This window comes from Cibotium barometz, chromosome 16, assembly GCF_041138505.1.
Source record: "Cibotium barometz isolate CiBa-2024 chromosome 16, ASM4113850v1, whole genome shotgun sequence".
Lineage (NCBI taxonomy): Eukaryota > Viridiplantae > Streptophyta > Polypodiopsida > Cyatheales > Cibotiaceae > Cibotium > Cibotium barometz.
In genome coordinates, this window is record NC_141061.1 from 36,668,846 (window position 1) to 36,691,354 (window position 22,509).

The 22,509-nt window shown below is 45.5% G+C and overlaps 1 protein-coding gene across 2 annotated transcripts in view; it reads right to left on the reverse strand.

Annotated features, from left to right (window-relative positions):
* Positions 1-222: 222 nt before the first annotated feature.
* The window catches only part of LOC147630603 (ABC transporter C family member 2-like), a 107,786-nt gene continuing 85,499 nt past the window's right edge, over positions 223-22,509 (reverse strand). Inside the window, exons 21-28 of one of the 2 annotated variants that reach the window (XR_015267679.1) lie at positions 3,249-3,429; positions 2,795-3,118; positions 1,948-2,701; positions 1,721-1,842; positions 1,391-1,629; positions 1,209-1,310; positions 793-1,114; positions 223-644 (exon numbers count right to left, since the gene is read on the reverse strand). Coding sequence is in view for 1 of the 2 variants with exons in the window: in XM_086810541.1 (XP_086666667.1) it covers positions 538-644; positions 793-1,114; positions 1,209-1,310; positions 1,391-1,636; positions 1,721-1,842; positions 1,948-2,701; positions 2,795-3,118; positions 3,249-3,429 (2,158 nt within the window). In the remaining variant the exon portion in view is untranslated. Of the gene's footprint in view, positions 645-792; positions 1,115-1,208; positions 1,311-1,390; positions 1,637-1,720; positions 1,843-1,947; positions 2,702-2,794; positions 3,119-3,248; positions 3,430-22,509 lie in introns of both variants that reach the window. The other variant, XM_086810541.1, reaches the window with a different exon arrangement.

A 22,509-nucleotide genomic window follows, 5' to 3' on the forward strand; every position in this document is an offset into this window, starting at 1 on the left:
ATATAGTATAAAAATGAAATAATCTGAATGTAAACGAGTAACAGCTAGGTACAATGATAGAGCTAAGTGATAGATGTGTGTGTGTGTGTGTGTGTGAGAGAGAGAGAGAGAGAGAGAGAGAGAGAGTATGCAAGCACGCCCTCTTTTTGATAACTTGAACATGCCAAAGACAAAAAGATGTTTGCATCTACAAAATGCTTTTCACCTTTAGTTTCTTGTTAGTTTCTTTTAGGAAGTGTGATAACCTTTATTGCTTTTGTCAAAGGCATTTTCATATTACAAAAACTATTGAAAAATAGCTATCTACATCACCATGTTCACTGTGGATAAATTTGTATTTCCTACTATGATGCAAAGTTCTAATGAAGTAGTAGTCAAGTGGATAATGCGCATACATGAGCTTGACTCGTTCATGACCACATGGAACTGAAACTAACTAGCGTCAACCTTTTCTAAAGGTTGGACAATGGTTCCTTCCTGATTGGCAGATGTGATTTGTTAGCCGCCTTCATTGGAATTGACTTGATGGCAGTGATCTTACATCTCGTTTGTCAATGGCAGTTCAACCCAATCAAAATCTCTATCATCTAATGGATTGCTTGATAGGATTCTGCTTCCAACATGACGACCCATCAATGAAACACCTGCATGAATGGCATAGCATGGCTGATAGATCAGGTTGACAGTCAGGGATTTCAATAATCCAATTCCATCAAACAAAGATGTGAGAAACATTTGGGATGCCATGCATTTCTGTGCATGCAGGCACACATGAGAGAGAGAGAGAGAGACCTTGGATCACTCTTAACAAAGCAGACCACCAGCTATCTGTTGGTAGCTCTTGTCTTGACAGCTCAACTGCGATCTCATCATCATAGCGACCTTGCAAAACATCTTGCAAAGTCCTGGCAGCATCACTGGTCCTTCCTAGAATGCCATTGCCAATCTCTCTCTCGGAAAATGCTTGAAGGTCTTGATGTGAAGATGCAAGTGTCATGGCTAAGGCCCATTGGGCAGCAGTTGCCCACTTTGCAGAAGCTGCCCAGTTTCTTCTCTTTTTATCTGCTTGTTTGTCGATGTCCATCTTGATGTCTACCTCACCCATGACGATGCTCTGCACAAGTACATAGTAGTTTTAAACGTTTCAGACCCTTTCTAGGAGACACAGAAAAGGGAATTGGGGAGGGGGGGAGATCATAGTTTCGTACCCTCAAATATTGCGCATTTGCAGCTCCTGTGCTCTGAACCATTCCAGAGAACATGCTGCGTTCGTTCAATAAAAGCTTCTTTGGCGTGTCCATCTCCTTGCCCTGCAAAGAGCACAAATCTGAAAAAATTGTGGGCTTGCAATTTTGTCAACAAGAGTGTGGCCTCTAATGACTTAACATACCTGGCCAGCATCCAAGACGAGGATCCGATCACAGTCAATGATAGTATTCAGTCTGTGGGCAATGATCAGCATTGTGCATGACTTGAACTCTTCTCGTATTGTTTTCTGGATAAGAGCATCTGTCCCAACATCTACAGCTGCTGTTGCCTCATCCAGCACTAAGACCCTAGACCTCCTCACAAGGGCACGAGCAAGGCTGAGAAGCTGTCTTTGACCAACACTGAAGTTCTCCCCATTCTCTGCAACCTTCAATTGTCAACCTCAGTCAGGGAGAGTGACCAAGGAAGAACTAACAAGTAATTATAAGAAGTCAGTTTAGCTAGTGCAAACCTCGGTATCAAGTCCCAGTGAGTTTCTTCTGATAACATCTTTCAGATGGGCTCTGTCTAGTGCCTCCCAGAGCTCAGCATCCTTGTGCTCTTGAAAAGGATCCAGGTTAAATCGGACTGTGCCTGTTAGAATGCACGTAGTTAATGCATGAACCATACTTGAAGTTGTTAGTATTGAGAGGTCACTTGAGAGCAAGGACAAAAACCCACTCCATGCTAGTAACTTACCTGAGAAAAGCACTGGCATTTGTGGAATAATACTGAGGGATTTTCTCAGGTCATTCAATCCAAATTTGCAGATATCACATCCATCTATGAGGATCTGTCCGCTTTCTGGCTCCACTATGCGGAAGAGAGTGTTGAACATGCTCGACTTTCCGGCACCAGTACGCCCCACTACACCAACCTTTTCACTCGGTTGGATCCTTGCAGAAAGGCCAAGAAGAACTGGGGGAAGATCAGGGCGGTAACGCATCACAACATTCTTAAATTCAATGGCACCTTTTGAAGGCCAACCAGGGGGGGGCCTGTTGGTTTCTACAACAAGAGGAGCTTCTGGTGTCAAGTCAGTGTATGTCCCAACCCTTTCAACTGCATTGAAGCTATTCTCTCCCACACTTGCTTGACGCAATGTGCCTGTCATAAGATTGGTTATATTCAAGGCATACGTTAAAAGGAGGCCCATCTGAGCAGCGAAAGAGGCCTGATTAGCACGCTGATTAGCCACAACAGCAAAGGTTGCAGTCATCCATATCATTAGACCTCCCAAACACTCAAGCCGAATCCCAAGCCACCTGTTTGAGCTTATATTTACCAGTGTAAATCTAAGGTTATTATCCATTGTGTTTCCATTGACCTTTGCCATCCTATCATATGCTTTGTATGCTCGAATGGTTGCCAGACCATTCAAAGCTTCCCCAAACTGGGCATACACTGGAGAACGAGTGATTGAATCAAGCCGCTTCACCTCACGAGCAGTGCTCTGGTATGAGACAAGTTCAGAGAAGCTACGTTCAGGCTATACACTATGATCCTTGTCAAAGACAGGAAATCGGTGCAAGATATGGAGAGTTACCTGATAGTAAAGATAGATGGCATGGAACACAATGAGGAGTGGCAAGATTGCCCACAGAGAGGCTGTATTGACAACTCCGATCATCACAAAGGTTGAAGACAGCTGAAACACGGAACCAAGAAACATATTTGCTGAGCTAGCGATGCTACGATCAATATCTCCGGTGTCCCTTGCAAAGCGGTTGATGATTCGGCCAAGTGGAGTGGAGTTAAAGAATGACATAGGAGCTCGAAGAATTGCAGCAAGCATGTTATTGTGCAAGCGTTGAGCAGCTGAGAGACTGCAGGTTATGACCCAGAGAGAATTGGATAATGTAGTAAGAATCTGTAGTGCAGAAGACAAAGGTCACCACAGGAGGGTCCAGAATGCAGTGCCAACGCTTCAGAATTTGATAATTAGAACAGTTACAATTAATGACTAAAAATTGAATGCCATAGAAAGAAAGTATACAAACCTGGAGAGAAGAAAAAAGTGCATAAATACCCGTATAGAATAAAGGTCCATGGTTCTTGATAGACGTACGATCTGTCCAAACAGACAGCCATGTACTGCTTGAAGCCCGTGTTGCTTCTATCGTAATGTAACAAAAGAAAAACACAAAGACCACCCAGCAGCCACCTAATGCATTTTGGTACCTGGAAATCCATGGTTGAGAGTACAGCTTTGAAAACTATCAAATAAAAGGATTAGAGACAGTTTGCATCCATACATTGGCAAGTATTGCAACAAAGTTGCAAACAACTCTTCATAAGTCAAGTCTTGTTTGGTTTCAGTGACAGTAGCTGCACGTGAGTGTAGGTATAATGCATGTTTTGACATCCTTGGAATATATTAGAGTTAACCAGAGTGATGTTTACAGTTAGATTTAATTGGCACGTGTTTATGGGTCACCAACAAACCAGATTACTGATCAGAGCATTGACCTGGAGAAAAACAAGGATTAAAGCAATACCAATCAAAATCAAACCTGCTAGGGCTATTTTTGAGCCTCAAAAGCTATACTAGGCCAAACCTTTTTTTTTGCATGCCACAGAAGAAAACTGCCTAGCACCTGATCTACCTGCTGCCCTACCCAGAGCCAAATTCACCTACAGCTTCCCTTTAGCTAATCTACCTACTTCAGCTGAAGGATGAGAGCCATACTCACCCAAATCATTATGATCCTTCAGGAGAAACTCTCACCTATGACAAGATGTGTACTAATGGGGTGGAGGCATGTCATTTTAGGGGAAGCATAGCAATTACAACTAGAAGGCAGTCAGAGGTGGCAGTCCAAGTGTCTAGTAAACAATAGCTAATCCAAAGCCCACTCATTAATATAACATTCAAGCTACATGAAACAGGAATTAAGAAAAAGAAATTCCTCCCAAGCAGCCCACTCAGAAGTAAAAATGCCACCCTCTCTACCAACTAATTTGTCCGCAGATGTCTAAACTGCCTCCTACAATCAATGGCCTTGAAAAATACTTATGCATCTCTTGCCAGAACTTGAACCTAATCCTACGAACCAGTGGTCCCTTTCAAATAATGAAGCCACAACAATGACCAAGGGAAGAAGGAAAAGTAGAATTTCAGCCATAGTCAAGATTATGTTTCCTAGAGCTTAATCTTGTCAGAGAGCCGAACTCCAACACAAGGATACATGGCATGTGAGAAGAACTTGTGTAGCATCCGTTGGAGAAGTGTGCTAGATTAAACGCCGATTAACACTAATAACTTAAACTGCACACACTCATAGAGAAGGCAAGATAGACCTAATCTACTATATATATTGCAAAAACATGAATATTTACAATGATGAACTTGGATTCTGCAAACCAATGGCATAGTAATAGTCCAAGTTGTATACCACTGTGGACCATACATATCCACAACAATCTCCATGTGACTAGTACACATATATCATAGAAGTCCCATAAACAGATGTACTGTCAGCCTCAGTACCTTCTGGTGAGAGAAAATCTGCACCAAGCGACCTCTAGATGTCATCTGAGCCTGTCTGTATCAAGGGAGTGGAGGTGCTACCCCCCTCTTGAGCATCAGGTAATGCTCCAGACCCATGCTCTACTGAACTTGAATGAGCCACAATAAGAGTCGGCTCTAACTCAAAGGCATCGAGATAAAGCTGCAAAACCTGAGGTGAATCTGTTAAGTCACCTTCCTCCATCCACTTCGCATCCATCGGTGAATAGTTTTTGAACTTCACAAGATAGCGACGGGAAACTTTACCTCGTACCTTCCTTTCTTTATGTGCCAGTATCTGCTCTGGAATCAGAACCTCATCAAGTTCCTCAACTTCCGGCTGAGCCTCATCTGATACATCCTCAGGCACATCCCCACGGAAAGGTCTAAGAAGACTCACGTGAAAAGCATTGTGAATCCTCCAGTGATCTGGTAACTTCAAACGATAGGTTACCTCACCAATCTTTTCCAAAACCTGAAAAGGCCCATAATATCGCATACTCAACTTAGGGAATAAGCGCTCTTTACCCTTCATCTTCTTGAGTCTAGCCTTTTCAAAGCGCAAAAGAACCCAATCACCCAATGCAAACTGTAAATCACGTCTGTGACGGTCTGCGGCTTTCTTTTGCTTCTGCTGAGTTTTCTGGAGGGCCAACTTAACTCTCCGATAAGCTTCATCCAAGCTCTCCACATACTGATCAGCCTCAAAGATCTTATCCTTTGTATGCAAAATGGGTGGTACTTTCTTCCCTCCTTCTACAATCTCAAAAGGCGCCTTGCCTGTCGAGCTATGTACAGTGTTGTTATATGCAAACTCCACCAAAGGAAGATACTTTTCCCATTGTTGCTTGTGCTCTGACACATAACACTTGAGAAGATCCAACACTGTAGAGTTAGTCTCTTCTGACCGACCATCTGTCTGTGGATGAAATGACGATGAAAACTTGAGAGTTGTACCCATGTTGTCAAACAACCCTCTCCAAAACAAACTCGTCATCCGTGGATCACGGTCACTAATGATAGACGTAGGCAAGCCATGATACTTGAAGATGTTCGCCGTGAACAACTTCACCATATGATCCACTTTAATTGTCTTCCGCACGGGAATGAAATGTGCCTGCTTACTGAACCTGCATATGATAGTCCAGATGCCATCATTTCCCGTTTGCGTCCGTGGAAGATCAAATACAAAATCCATGGCAATGCTCTCCCAAGGTCTATCCGGAATAGGTAAAGGTTGTAATAACCCTGGTGTCTTCTGACGGTCAAACTTTACCTTCTGACATACGATGCATTGCCTCACAAAGGCATCAACATCTCTTCTCAAGGTTGGCCAATAAAAGAAAGTCTCCACTGCTTTGACCGTGGCGTCAATACCTCTATGACCTGCATACGGTGGAGCATGACTTTCAATCATAACCTTGAGTCGCAATGGCCTGGTAACACACAGTCTGCCATGCATCAATAAAAACCCATCTCTGAGAGTATAATGCTCATGCCGCTGACCCTCAGACATCTGATCATACAACCTTTCAAAGTCCTCATCATGGGCATACTGCTCTTTCATTTCATCAAGCTCATGATGATAAGCAAGTGAAACTGCAGAGACCTGTGGCTTGCGTGACAAAGTATCTGCCACTACATTCTTTTTGCCTTCCACATGCACAATCTGGAAGTGAAACATTGACAAAAAGTTTGCCCAACGCATATGCTTCGTCTGCGTGAGGAAATATCGCAAGGTCTGATGATCTGTCTGTACAGTAAAATCAGTCCCAAGCAAGTAGTGTTTCCATGTAGAAAGAGCCTGAATTACAGCCAACATCTCTTTCTCATACACCTGTAAATGCTTCTCAGTATCTTGCAAAACTCTACTCTCATAGGCTATCACATGTCCCTCTTGCATGAGAACTGCACCAATGCTACTTCCACATGCATCACACTGGACAACAAAAGCCTTTCGGAGGTCCGGTAACACCAATACTGGGTCCGAAGTAAGCTTTTCTTTGAGCTTTTTGAATGCTGTAATTTCCCGATCAGCCCATCTAAACGGAGTTGCTTTCTTCGTCAAAGCATGAAGAGGCGAAGCAATTTCAGCAAAGTGCCTTATGTAACGCCTGTAATAGGAACACAATCCTAAAAAGCTGCGTACATCATGCACGGTCCTCAAAGCTGGCCAATTAAGTATTGCTTCCACCTTTGCTGGATCCATACGGACTCCATGACCAGACACAATATGCCCCAAGAAATGTATCTCCTGCAAGAAAAACTAACTCTTCTTGCCATTAACCACCAATCTATGGTTTCTGAGTTCTGCAAACACAATGGCCAAATGCCTTCTATGCTCTTCCTCAGTTCGTGAATGCACAATCATATCATCAAAGAATGTGCCCACAAACTCTCTATGAGGCCTGAAAATCCTGTCCATCATTCTATTAAATGTGGCAGGCGCATTCGTCAAACCAAAGGGCATAACCAAGAACTCATACAACCCAAATGTGGTTCGGAATGCTGTCTTATGCACATCCTCGGGTCTAATGTGTATCTGATGATACCCGCTTTTCAAGTCAATACGACTAAAAACTGTGGAGCCCTGTAAGCGGTCCAAGATGTCATCGATCCTCGGTATGGGGAATCGATTCTTGATGGTATTCTTATTCAGCGCCCTGTAATCTATACACATGCGCCAAGAACCATCCTTCTTCTGCACTAAGAGCACAGGTGAGCAAAAGGGTGATGAGCTAGGCTGAATCAACCCCTTATTTAGAAGCTCCTGCACACCTGACTCATAATCTCTTCCTGTTGGGCTGCACTAACACGATACGGCGGTCTATTCGGTGGAGTACTACCAGGAATCAGATCTATGGCATGATCTTCTGGCCTCTCAGGAGGTAATTCTCCTGGCAATGACTCGGAAAAACAGTCTTGAAACCCACTTAAGAAATCAGCCCTGTCCTTATCTAACATTGACAAATTAGACTTAGACTCATCATCCTGTGCATCCTTTACATAAATCAAGTACGCGGAAAGATGCTTTTTCATTACTGATGAAATCGCCGAAGCGGATACAATAGGAACAGATTCCCCTTTGAGTTTTACATCCAATACATGCTCTTTCCCTCTATGAGTCAGAGTAATTTTCCTATTGTAAGTATCCACCACCGCATGTACCCTGTGGTACCATGGCATCCCCAACAAAACATCACAGCCATCCAAAGGCATGATGAAGAACTCCTCGCTGTCCACATAACCCTGCAAATGAAGCCGAAGCTTCCCAATAATAGGAGTAACGGGTTCTGCATACCCTGGACAAGCCATATTTGCCTCATGTAACGGCCCCATCTCCTCTGCGCGAATCCCCAATCGGCCAGCCAAATCTGGTGAAATGAAGTTGGCTCTAGCACCTGTGTCAAAGAAGATCAAAGCATTCTGATCTCTCACTTTGCCCCATGCCCTGCACAACTCTGTAGCTTCACCACCTAGCTGCTCCCCCACAAGATCAGGAACTAAGCCTGCAGAAGGCTTTTGGTTTCTTTGGCTTGGGCTCTCCTTTATTGTCAGGGTCCTTTTTGGACGTTCTTTTGGGACAATTGAATGACATATGCCCCTCTTCAGTACAGTAAAAACACTTTTGAGCATCTCTCAAAGCCTGTCTTTCCTCAGAAGTCCTCTTGGGCATTGGCAACTTCTTATACTTTGTCTCTGAAGACCCTTTAGTATCATGAGGAGCATGCCCAAATTTTTCAGCTTTCTTGCTCAATTTCTTACTGCCTTTAAACCCAGATGAACCACCTGTGAGTAACGCATTAGCTGTCATAGCATTTTCAATCATCTGTGACATGTTCATTACTCTTGTCTTTATACAATAATCTCGTACCTCCTTGGGCAGCCCACAACAATACTTCTCTACCTGCTCAGATAATGGCACGGCACGATAAGAAGTCACTGGGAGTAAAGCTTCCCAAAACTTCTTGTTATAATCCTCCAAACTATCACACTTTGAAGCATCCAGCTTGTGCCATGCGGTCATAACATCCACCTCAAATGTAGATGTGAGCCATACGGAAGAGAAAACCTGTTTGAATTGGACCCATGTGGTGGGTGCTATGCCCTGCAAAAGAAGAGTAGACCACCACTGCAAAGCATTGCCCTTGAGAAAAGTGGCAGCTTTCCTCACCTTAGAGGACTCTGTGTAATTCCCACCAGAAAAAGCAGCATCAAACTGCTGTAAAAAGGTAAGTGCCTTCAATTTATCCTTGGCCCCACTGAAAGTGTCAAACTTCACTGCAGCTCCCCCTTCCTTGTAATCCTTCGCCTTTTCCATAGGCGTTAGATTGTCATATGGAAGTGGCTTCGCAAGATTGCTGCCCCCAACATTCATACCCATCATTGGGTCAACATTTCCCATTCCCACGCCAGGCATACCATACATTCCAGCCATGTTTCCATACATTCCATTATGCATACCTGGCTGCATGCCACCAAACATATTGCCTTGCATCCCAGGTTGCATGCCTGCAAACATATTTCCAGTCATACCGGACTGCATACCACCATACATATTCCCTTGCATGCCAGGCTGAAAATTGGCTCCAAAAGGCCCATACATACCCATGCCTCCCTGAGGATAACCCCCAGTCATGGATTGGAACACCGAGCCACCACCAAAATAACCTGGATGCATATTCTGTTGAGGAATAGGTGGCTGTCCATAGAAGGAACTCTGAGAGTTTGCACCATAAGCATGCTGCATATTCGGAAACTGGCCAAAAGATGGTTCCTGTGGGATGGCACCACTATGACCCTGAGGAAGATTCTTTGAACGAACCTTCTTCTTCTTTTTCTGGGGCTCTGTGCGGGGCTCTATGCGAGATCTCATAAATTGAGCAAATCTCTCACTCTGTGTGAGCTGCATAAAAGTATCCATAACACTAGCCAAGCGATCTTTGAACCGAGCATCATCATCCTCTTTACCATGCACATCTTCTGGCTGTGTTACATCCTCATAAGGCTCAACATCTGCAGCCTGTTCTCCTGCAAAAATATCCTCAGATACATCTCTTTCAGGAGAAGTCTCTTGCTCTTCTTCTTCATGATAGAAGTACTCATCCTCTATATCAGACATGATTGCTGAATTTTCAGCGATGGCTTTCTTCAAAGCAACCACGAGCTCACCCCCTTCAGAAAGTTGATGATTGGTCCCGGGGACGGAACCTTGAAACCGGCCTCTGATAGAAAACCAGAGTGCGGTAGATTAGCAATCACCCGTCCACTTGTAGTCTAGATGTGAAACAAAGCAGATTGGAGCTAGAGTGCCCAAATCTGAAAACACAGCGACACCTGTTGGCCCCAAAGCTTGGCGCCCCTTGCGGTATTTCTTTATTCAATTATAATAAAATGAATGGCTGAGTACAACACAAAGATCAGCCAAGAGTTTACACCTGTATATCCAATCTGACGGCCCACAAGTCCTTCTCAGCACAGAGGATCTATGCACACAGATCTGTGTCTCCAAATAACACACTGTGCCTCCCTCTGATCAACCAAGATCACTAAGCAGGCCAGCCATGGGCATACATCTGGCATAACTCAAGTGCATGATACATCATCTCAGCTCAAACATACATGTGCTGTCCAAACTCTGTCTCAACCCTTGTCAATCTGCCATACCCCTCCTCTCACAAGGGGCCAGATAACACATATCTGCAACAGACATCAAGCAGTAGAAAGAGAGATAGATGAACAGAAACAAGGCTTACCAAGTTCGGCTCGTGAAACAGCACTGGAAGAAGCAACAGCACCAATTTGTACTTTGCAGGCACTTGTATTCACAACCCTGCTTCACACATGTGCTTGTACTTGCCTGTATCCTCCTCCTGATGTTCACTCTTATGCTGTCCTTGAAAATACAGATCTGAAAATCAGCACTGTACTCGTCTGTACCACCTCGGGATACGTGCCAGGAGTTGTACTTGCACAAGCAGCCTGCTGTCCACTCCTGAACCAACCTGAATCAGTGTAATCAGGTCTGTCCAGCCACCTGACAAGCGCCGCTTGCAGCAACTGAACTCAGAAAAGCTTGGGTCAGCCCTGTCCGTACACTGTACGGCTGTCGTACAGGGCTGTACGGCCTGTACCTGAACCTGCTGTCCTCTGTTGACCAGTCGCCTGTTGTGGCAGCTTCTGTTCCTCAGTTCGACGCCGCCTGCAGTAACAGTACAACAGTCGTACAGAGGTGAACGGCTGTTGTACAGCCTTCTTCAACACTCAGTTCACAGAAAAGCAGCAGCATGAACACATGTACAGCAGCCGCCTGCAACTTCCTTGTGCTTTTCCACGCATGAAATCCTTTTTGCTCCACGACTCCCCAAAAGGAAAGAGAGAGAGAGAGGAGAGAGAAACACTCCTCCCCAAAATAATCCCTAGGGCCCCAAACTTTAATAAGTTCCCTAGGGCCACTAAGGCCTAGGGGCAAACTTTAATAAACATTAAAGTTTAATGTTTCTAGTTCCCCCCTTCACACCTAGGGATGTCCACACATCTTAAACTCTGTCCGGGCACCCCCCATGTGAATCATAAAATATTCTGACTCTGCTACCACCATGCCCACACTTGTACTGCTCCATTTTCACAGGGCCATGACAACTAGTGAATCAAGCGACGGATGGATCCAGTCGGCTGCCTCCGCTCCGGATCGGGAGCTGCTCGGGGGCGATGAGAGTGCTTTGGAGAGGCAGAAGGGGGGCGGAAGGAGGGCTCGGGAGACGGCGACGGGGTGGGCGGAACTGCAACGGGTAAAGAGGGTGACAAAGCAAGGAGAGGAGGGGGGGGAGGAGGTGAGGGGGGGCAGAGAGTCGGGGGAGGGGTGCTGTTGGGAGAGATCCATCGGAGAGGACGGCAGCGGCGGGGATGGGCTCACCGGGGGCTCAGAGAGGCCGGTCGGCCTCTCAGACCACTGGGGAGCGGGGGGGGGGGGGGGATCTCGTCGAGGGATTGGTCGCCATACTTGTGGGGCCAGAGGGGCCCTCTCCGAGACTGGCAAGGGCACATCACCAACGGGAAAATCCTTAGATAAATGCTCATAACAGTTCTCTGACAAAACGGAATCCTTCTGAGATCTGCTAGTCTGGCGCGCCTAGTGGCAACGCTCACCTCGGGTGGTCGTCTGGTGGCCCGAGCGTGGGCCAGTCGTCTGCCACTCTCCGGTGGCTGGGTCATCTGGAGTAGGGGCTTGGGGCTCTGCTGCTTGAGGGCCAACCTCTCTCCTTGCCCCCTGATGAGGATCAACACGAGAAACGGGGGCTGGAACAACTGGGGGCGGCCTCCTGGCTTGGCGTCGAGGGCAAGCTCTGGCTAGATGGCCCATCTGCCTGCAAATGAAACATTGGCTTGGGAGGCTTGAATACTCCACGCGCCGTTGTTGTATGGGTCGCCTCGTAGGGTAGGAAGAGATATACAATGCAGTACAGTCTCCGGTGAGGCAACACAATGCGGAGAGATGGAATCCCAGCTGCCCGCGCGAGGACCGAGGCAACAATGGGGAGGGGACTCCATCACTCTCCCGATGGCACCACCAATCACCGGGAGAAGAGGAAGCTACTCCTTCCTAAGGCCTGGAAAACAAACTGTCACTTCCATCGGGAAACCCGAGACCCCAGCCAGTGGGTCAAACGTTGGATTGAAGCCATGCTGCCACCGTGCAAAGAAGGCCTGCGCCGTACGCAGTGCAAGGGGACTTAGTTGCATGACCTAGTCTGATGCCGCTGACGAGACGAATTCCACTTGGTGGTATCTGCACCCCAAAGGGTGGATATCGGTGATCTTCGCAGGTTCGCCAATGATGCTGGCCTGAAAGAGATCCCTAAGCTGTCCGCGCGCAGGGCGGCTACTGACGATTTTGCAGACCAAAAAGGAGGCCTCAAGAGAGGCAACTGTCATGGCGAGAACCTGAAAATCCGCTTTGGAGAAAGAAATGCAAGCAGCGACGGCTTTAGTCGGGGATGACGGAGCAGCTGCCATGGAGTCCTCCTGAGGGAATAGACCAGAAAAAAGCTGAAACTTGCTGAAAACAGAGTAGCCCCGAAGCAATGAAGGAAGCCTGCGAGGAGAGGGAGACAGCTGGGGGCTGAAGGCGGGAGAGAGGAGGGAGGGGGGGGGGGAGAGCAGGTGGGGGCAGACCGGTGGGACAGGCGAGGGGGGAGCGAAGGTAGAGGCGGGCGGAGGGGGCACTGCGCACAGGGAGGATGGAGGGCGGGCAGAGTCAGAGGGGTGAAGCCAAGAAAAGAAGCGCGGGGGAGGACGGCAAACGGGAGCTAAAGAGGGGCAGGCGGCGCTCGCGACGGGGAGGCGCAAGAAACACAGGCGACGAGGGGGCTCTCAGGGAGCGCTCACGTTCAGTCTCCCACTTGGAGCATCCACTGAGGTCGAGTTGAGTAAGCTTTTCCAGAGGAGCAATTTATATGCAAGTGCACCGTATATTATGAGATTCGAGGGAAATTCCGCTCCGTTATAAGTAAGTTGGGCACTTAAGTTAGTTATAAGTAAGTTGGGCACTTAATGGATGGCGGCCAGCCAGACACTCACAAAATAGGCACCTTTTTCATTAAAAGGGTGTGAACAACACAGTGGGCACCCTCTCCAGTTATGGGAGAGGTGTGGCCTCAGGTGAGGTGGCCATTGGGCCACCCTCTCCATGTATTGAAAGGCTCTCTCTCTCTCTCTTTCTCTCACTCTCTCATGGAAAATTGGTGCATTTTAGAGGAGGTGGAAGAAAACAATTTTCAGCAAAACCAGTCCGTACACATGCAGCATGCTCTCTTGCTTCTCCAACCTTTGGTTCAGCCGGAAAATGATTACCTCACTTTTGTCCAGCTCCTAGATGTCCTTTTCAGCTGCTATTGCTTGGATATATACCTGCTGAAAATGCTTTTGAGCATTTATGTCACCGTCAATGCAACCTAAAGCCTGATTTTTACTTACAAACTTCAGCAAATTCACTAGTTAGAGCTTCTCCTAGTTCTTGTAACCTACTCTACATCCCCGTGGAAGTGAGGTTCTTCGTGATGAAAGCTATAGAATCAACTTCGACTCGAGAAATCAAATTTGCAAAGTGTTTTCATGGCATGCATGTCATTGGAAATCTGGCATGTGATGTCCATGAAGCTTGTATCTTGCGAAATCCATGGTAATACAATCATATTACGAGGGTCAGCCGTTTCCGGCCCTATTGCAAGTGCCATTTAAATTTCAGCATTGCTATCTTGTTTGGTTTTGTGCCATTTCATCTTGTTTTAATAGTATTATAGTTTTGAAGTGTGCGGCAAAACCCATTGGGGGCAATTACACATACAATGTCTGATAGGAGTGCAGAAAGTACTGATAAGATAAGGTACATTAAGTATGCCACTATTTTTAAAATTTAAATAGTGTAAGTATAAAATATGATGTTTTTAAAAAACAATTGCATATACATAATACATGTAGGCTGAATGGAAAAGCATTTGGGATGCATGAATGTAGCACTGAGCAGGGCTGGTTGCCCCGTACACACTGTGGTGGCTCTCCTCTAGACAGTATGTCCAGAGTCCTCGATGCTCATGGCGCAACACAAAAGACACTACGCAGCGGGACACAACACAAGAAGAGACGGAAGAGACGAGACTGTGGAAAGCACAAAAACACTTGCGCAACTCAGAGAACACTAATACATGTCCTTCACTGTACCATGCACACTCAGCAGAGGTCACAGCAAACTTGCAAAGAGGACGACACAGCACAAGCTAATGATAGAGCAAGCGGTACAAAGTGAGGTGGTATGAGGAGTGCAAGATGAAGATGTCCTCCAAGTGAGAGATGGCTGCAGGATAAGGATACCCTCTAGGGTGGGACAAGGGCCATGTATGCCTTGGGTGGCAGCATAGCCTCTGGTGGAATCTCCTATCTCTGGAGATGCCGTGGAGTGTTAGTTAGTGCCATTGGAGCCTTCAATGCACCTCCTTGTGTCCGTTGTGCCACAGTCACTGCCACATCACGTTGAAGTGGACGGTCCGTTGTGGTGGATGGTCCATTGCGGTGGATGGTCCACCATGTGAAACCCTTGGTGGCTACGGGTCACCCACCACTAGAGTGCTCACCGTCCTTGGTCAGGGTTAAATATGGAAAGTATGCATGGGGTGGGTATTACATGATGCACAGATGTAGGTATGCAATGATTACATTATGCGAATGACAAGGATGAAAGAGTGCAAAGCACTGATTACATTATGATGAAAAGAGGGCAAACAAAAATAACCTCATAAAAGGTGGTATATACAACTGAAGTCAACGATGAAGTGTTGGTAAGGTACCGGGTGGCGAGGTAAATCGTCAGCCATTGCTGCAGAGAAAAGAAGGGAGAACAAGTAGGAATGAAGAAGGCTTGGGATTTTATTTTATTTTTTTGTTTTCTTTTTAAAGGGAGCTGCTAGCGAGGAAGGAAGGGGGGGGGGGGGGGGGGGGGAGCGGGGGGCCTGGCTGCTACGAAGAGAGGGGGAGGTTGAGAAATGGAGAGGTTGGCGGGAAAAAAGGGGGTTGAGGGAAAAGAGGGCTGCGTGCGAGCAACGTTAGGGAGAGAAGGTGGGGGGGCCGCTCGCCGCTACGAAGAGAGGGAGAGGGCCCCTATGATGGGCAAGAGAGAGTTATGACAGGACTCCTTGATGGTGAGAGAACATCTCCCAGTGAGGGCTTGGAGGACGTTTGGAAGCAAGGAAGTCCCCTTGGCTAGGACGTCCCATGGTACGATGTCCCGGTATTGAGGGAGTTCGTAGTTGAGGATGGTCCGGGGGAGGACGTCCCTAGGGGAGGAAGGCCCGAAGTTGAGGACATCCCAAGTTGAGGATGTCCCAAGTTGAGGATTCCCAAGTTGAGGATGTCCGAAGTTGAGGACATCCCAAGTTGAGGATGTCCCTTAGGTGGGGATGTCCCCAGTTAAGGAAGGTTTGAAGTTGAGGACGTCCCAAGTTGAGGATGTCCAAAGTTGAGGACATCCCAAGTTGAGGATGTCCCGAAGGTGAGGGGGCGCCCCAATTAAGGATGTCCGAAGTTGAGGACATCCCAAGTTGAGGATGTCCTGAAGGTGGGGACGTCCCTAGTTGAGGATGTCCCAAGTTAAGGATGCCCAAAGTTGAGGACATCCCAAGTTGAGGATGTCCCGAAGGTGGGGACGTCCTAAGTTGAGGATGTTCGAAGTTGAGAACATCCCAAGCCCAAGTTGAGGATGTCCCGAAGGTGGGAACGTCCCAAGTTAAGAATGTCCGAAGTTGAGGACATCCCAAGTTGAGGATGTCCCGAAGGTGAGGACATCCCAAGTTAAGGAAGGCGCGAAGGTGAGGATGTCCCAATTGAGGATGGCCCGATGTTGGGGACGTTTGAAGTTGAGGATGGCTCGAAGATGAAGATGTCCCAAGTAGAGGATGGCCCGAAGTTGGGGACGTCCGAAGTTGAGGATGGCCAAGGACGTCCCAAGTTGAGGATGGCTCAAGGGTGAGGACGGTTCGAGGTTGAGGACGTCCCGAGTTGAGGATGGTCTGAAGTTGAGGACGTCCCAAATTGAGGATGGCCCGAGGGTGAGGACGGTCCGAGGTTGAGGATATCCGCCAAAGGGGGGTGAGAGGATGAGAGTACGTCTAACCAAAGGGGGGTTAGGCGGATGGCATGGGAGGAAACAAGGGGGGTTGGAGGATGAACCAAGGGATGTTTGAGGGAATAGTTGGAGATTTATTTATTTAGGGTTTTTTTTTTTGCGAGGCTAAGAGGGAAGCTTGCTTGCCAAGGTGGGTGGGGCTTGCGGTGGGTTTCTGCGGGAGTTGATCTTGTTGCTGGTTCCAAAAACAATGGCATGCCCGACTCTTAGAGCTAGTGATCGGGTGCAGAATGGTGGCTTAGAGTGAAAGGAAAGACTCCCACATGGTAGGGTTACAAGAGTTCTCGGCTTGTGGTGGCCTTGTGGTACTAGAATGGGACGAGGGTTATAGGCGTGGCCGTTAGAGATAGGAGGTGGCACTTGCCTACCAAAGTGACCAATGGTGCTAGAGGGTGTAAGATGGTGGGGAAGATAGCCAAGAGATGGGTAAGTGTGAGTGGCAAGGATCAAGGGCGTCCGTGATGGCGTGTGCAGAAGGGGAGGGAGATTCACAGGTGGCCCTTGTGGTGTGGGTAGAAGAGGAGGATGACCAAGATGAAATAAGGTGATGATGGAATAGATGGTGTGGAGCATAAGGTTAACTAGGCCTGCTTATCTAAAGTAGACGGGACAAGGGAAGGGTGCCAGTAGGGACGTTGATGTCTCCGAGGAAGTGAGGGTGCGAAAGGTGGTGGAACCGTTGGCAATTGGGAGTTGGGAGGAGGTGTGGACGCCAGAGAAAATTGCTTCCTCCTATAGTCATGCTTGGCTCGATTTGAGGGGGGTCCTCCCAAGGTGGGGACCTGGGTAAGCTCGTTTGGCCCACCTTTTTTTTTTTTTTCCAAGAAAAGATCCTTTCATTAGTTATAAAAACGCCCGCTGGGCTACAAAAACTCTCCTGCTCATAAGAAGGCAGAGCAGAGATCCAATCAAGGCAGCTAGGGAGACTCTCCCTAGGTACAAAAAAGTACAAATATCAGTACAAATAACTGAGAGGCTATATCATACAATAGGAGGGAGGGAAATCCAAACAGGTGGCCTGTAATGCCAGCGGGGGGTACCCGCGTGTAGGGTATAGAAGGGGCCACTGCGCCAAGTGGTGTGAAAGACCTGGCACCGCAAGATCGCCGCATCCGAGTCGCCCCGGATGCGGTCATACTGTCCTCACAGGGTGTGGATCAACTCTTGCCAAATCCCCCGAACAGTCTCTCCTGGTGGCTCCAGTCTCCCCTCAAAGGCCCTGAAACACCGGGCTCTCCAGGTGAACCATATGGTGAGGTTGCTGAGGAGCTCCCATCGTAGATCCCTCTCCTGTGTCCAGCTGGCGGCCGAAAAATCCGGTGAAGGAACAAGGCGAGGCTGGCCCCTAATGAATCTGATGGCCTGGCTGTCATGCTCCGTCTCGTATCCCAGAGTAGGCCTTGACGAAGTCGACCAAGCAGCGGCACCCCACGTATACATGCCCTCTGGAGAGAGGGGGGCCAAAACATAGCAGCCGGGTACGAGATGGGACGTATAATACGGCAAAGTATAATACGTGTATAATACGTCGTTTTTATCAAGCCAAAATTAAAAACGCCATTTTTTTTAATAATAAAAAACGTGTATATATATATATATATATATATATATAAAATATATGTACACACACACACACACTTTTTTTTTTTTTGTAAAACCAGTTGAAATTGCATTATATCATAAATGTACAAATGGGTTTGACATCAAGAGGATGTCTAAACCCCAGAACTTAAAAAAAGTAGTAAAAAAGTTCTATGCAAGAACAGGGCAGTGCTCAAGAAAAGAGCCTATGCCCTATCCATCAGAAACAGTAAAAGAAAAGCTGAACACAAGAAACATCCAAATCTTCCTCATGTACGGCATCATATAAGGACTGTCGTCGTAAAGAGGCTCGGAAGAACTCATAAGGGTGCTGAAGGGGTGAATTCAGATATGCATGATTTCGCTGTAGCCAGAGGGTCCATAAGGCCCAGTATCTGATCCAATGGAAGAAAAGAGAATACTGTGACAAAGAAGCTGATAACGTGCCAAACATCCAGAAAAACCTGTAGAACCTATGTGCAGGAAATCTGAGAGATAAAAAATAGGAGATCTTGTCCAGAAGGTCTCTGGAATATAAACAAGACCACAATAAATGCGGAATACTCTCAGTAGTATGACGACATCTTGGACAAAGAGGAGAGGCAATCCTTCTTTGAGCCAATTTCACTCCCATTAGAAAAATACCGACAATGCATCTCCAAAGAAAGAGTCTCTGCTTCAATGGCATTTTCAACTTCCATATCAATGTCAGTTTTCCTTTCCACCAAGCTAAAGACTTATCCAGATGCCAAAGAGAATTAGCATGATGAGCAATCCATGGAGGAGGTAATATCAATCGATAAGCCTGTATAGAAGTCAATAAATGCAAAGGCTGAGAGGATAATCTTGAACTTGAAGACTGAAGATGCCAATCTTGAATACACACACACACTTTTTTTTTTTTTTTGTAAAGCTTCATGTCATTAATTACAGGTGGGAAACCTCAAAACGAGGAAAACCCACCAAAAAGACCACACTTTTTATTTACAAGTGGAAAACCTCTAAGCGAGGAAAACCCAGAAAAAGAAGAGTAACTATAGGCTTCACTACCTAGAAGCAATCAAAGTAAATCCTATAAGCATCAAGAGTGATGTCCCCAGCATCATAAGCAAAATGAAGCGCGTGACCAAGCGAGAACTTGAAGTAATGGAAGGGAACAATGTCATTGGCTTGGAACATGAGGTTGTTCCGAACATGCCATATGGTCCAAAAGACCCAGAATCGGACCCAGCTGAAAAATACAGCAAACTGAGACTGTGATGCTTGTAATACCCCAAAAAGCCAAAAGCATCTGTGAAAAATGCCCGAAGGGAAACGAAGGCGAAGAGCAGTCGAGACCCGGCGAATGAACGATCTGGAGCATACGCAACCCCATAGTAAATGTGGGACAGTCTCCTCAGTAGCTTTACATCGGACACAACGTGAAGGCGCAATATGACGTGCATGTAACAAGCTACCAACAGGAAGAGCACCAACCAAACAGCGCCACAAGAACAGGCGTTCTTTAAGAGGCAGATGACTTTTCCAAATGCGAAACAATGTACGTTTCCACCACATTGAAGATTTGGAGAGAGACCATAGCTGATTACCATGTCTGACTATCCATGCATCCGATTGCAAGAGGGCATAAACTGTCCCAGCTGAAATACATTTCATAGCAGTGGTTCCAAGATTCCAATCAGATAGACGGGAATCCACATTCAAGGGAGGTAAAGGAGAAATATCAGCAATCATCCGCTGAATTTCTGTCCAAAGATGAGAATAATGGGATCCCAATTGAAAACGATCCGCCGCAACAGAGAAGGAAAGAACCTGACCAGTGTCATCCACCACCTGATGTATCTGACAAATTCCTTTTTGAGATAGAAAATATGCCTGACGAGGTGAACGGTCAACCAAAGTGGAAGAAAATACACGACTCCAATGCAAACTCTCTAGCCGCAGGGAATTGCCCATCAAAGATCGGGAACCATGCCATATCATATGTGAAGTAACTTCCTTCCAATCAATAATGAGAGAAGAAGTGAAAGGACATCCCGGAATGTGTCCTTCAAGTTTTCCACATATAAGATCCCAGTATGTGGGTTGCCAATGACCATAGAACGGCGTGACAATATGCCGACACAAATGGGACACCATGAGAGTCCAGGGTTGCTGCTGATCCAACAAAACCGGCAAAAGCATAGCTTTCCTAGCCAAAACATGACGTCTCAAATCCAAAATATTTAGGCCTCCAAGGCGCTTAGGAGAGCATAACTTGTCCATGGATAACAATCTGAGGCCCTTTCCACGAGATGAAGTGCGCCAGAAATGCGCCAATATACTTGACATAAGGGACTTTAAGCGGGATTGAGACCAATATAGCAAAGGTAGATAAAACTGCACATAAGCTACAAGAATGCATTGCACAATTCTAAGACGCACATGAAGCGGCCATGTGGACAACTTCCAATAATGTAACTTGGAGTGCAAGCGCTCGGCTACCCAATCCAATTTCCGTGTAGCCGATACAGTCCAACCCAGCGGATAACCCAAATGACGAACTATAATGTTCGGAGGAACAAGTTCGCCTGGCCAAAGCAGCTTATGCCAATCATACTCAGTCAGAGCCAATAGTTTGGATTTACGAAAATTCACTTTGAGGCCTGCTGCCAATCCAAACAAATGAAGAGTATGCATAATTTGTTCCACATCATCTTGGTGATTGCGGGGCATAAAGAGAGAATCATCTGCATAAGCTTGTGCAATAAAATGTTTCCCAGAGGGTAATTTCAAGCCCTGCAATCTTCCAGACGAAGTCAAAGATTCCAAATACATAAGCAGGGGATGAGTAGCAATCGCATAAAGCAAAGCACTGAGAGGACAACCTTGCCTTACCGAACGTCCCAAATGCCAAGGATCTGTGAGAAAACCATCCAACAAACCGGCAGAGGTACTGTCAGCATACAAGAAATAAACCACAGAGGATAGCTTAGGCCCAAATCCCAGCCGAAGCATGGTATCTGCAATGTAATCCCAAAGAACAGTGTCAAATGCCTTTTCAATGTCAACCTGCATGACCAATACATCTTGTCGAGTGTATTTGGCATACTCCATGCCAATGATGACATTTGCTAGATTATCAGTAATTTGCCTTCGTGGAATAAAGCCATACTGAGATGGATGCAAACCATCATGCAAAAACCCTTTAAGTCTATTGACAAGCATTTTAGCCAGCAATTTATAAACCACAGGCATGAGCGTAATCGGCCTCCATTGCGAGAACTCTTCACAAAGTGCTTGCTTTGGAATCAACTTGAGCAAGCCTTCTTTCGAAGATGAAGGCAAAACCTGTTGTTCCCATGCCCGGTTTATCATTAACAATAGTGGCTGATCCACGTAGTGCCAAAACGACAAGAAAAATTCTACAGTAAGGCCATCCCAACCGGGAGATTTCCAACGGCCCAAAGAATACACACACACACACACACACACACACACACACACACACACACACACACACACATATATATATATATACATATACATACATACATACATACATACATACATACATACATACATATATATATATATATATATATATATATATATATATGTATGTATGTATGTATGTATGTATGTACATACATATACATATATATATATATGTATGTATGTATGTATGTATACATATACATATATACATACATACATATATATATATGTATGTATGTATGTATATATGTATACATACATACATACATACATATATATATATATGTATATATATATATATATACATATACATATACATATACATATATGTACATATATACATATATATATACATATATATATGTACATATACATATACATATATGTACATATATACATATATATATACATATATATATATATACATATACATATACATATACATATATGTACATATATACATACATACATACATATATACATATATATATACATATATACATATATACATGTGTGTGTGTGTGTGTGTGTGTGCGCGTGTGTACATACATATATGTACACACACACACACATGTGCATATACAAATACATGTACAAATAGACATAGGTGTTAACATGCATACATACATGAAAAACATCAAAAAAGGTTATATATATATATATATATATACACACACACGTGTATATACTCATATATGTACATATACATATAGGTGTTAACATGCATACATACATGAAAAGCATTGAAAAAGGTTTTTATTAATGTATGTATTAGAAAAAAAAACATTCAGCAAGTTTTTTATTAATGATAAAAAAACTCTTTTTTTTTTGAAAAAATGTAAAAAAAATTTCCAGGTTTTTTATCAATTGGACGTTTTTTATTATAGAAAACGTCCCGTCGCGTTCAATATATAAAAAACGCGTTTTATAGCTGCTATGGGCCAAAATGCGCAGCATCCTCAGCCAAATCTGTTGCGCCTATGGACAGTCCCATAGGCACTGTCTTTGTGTCTCCAAT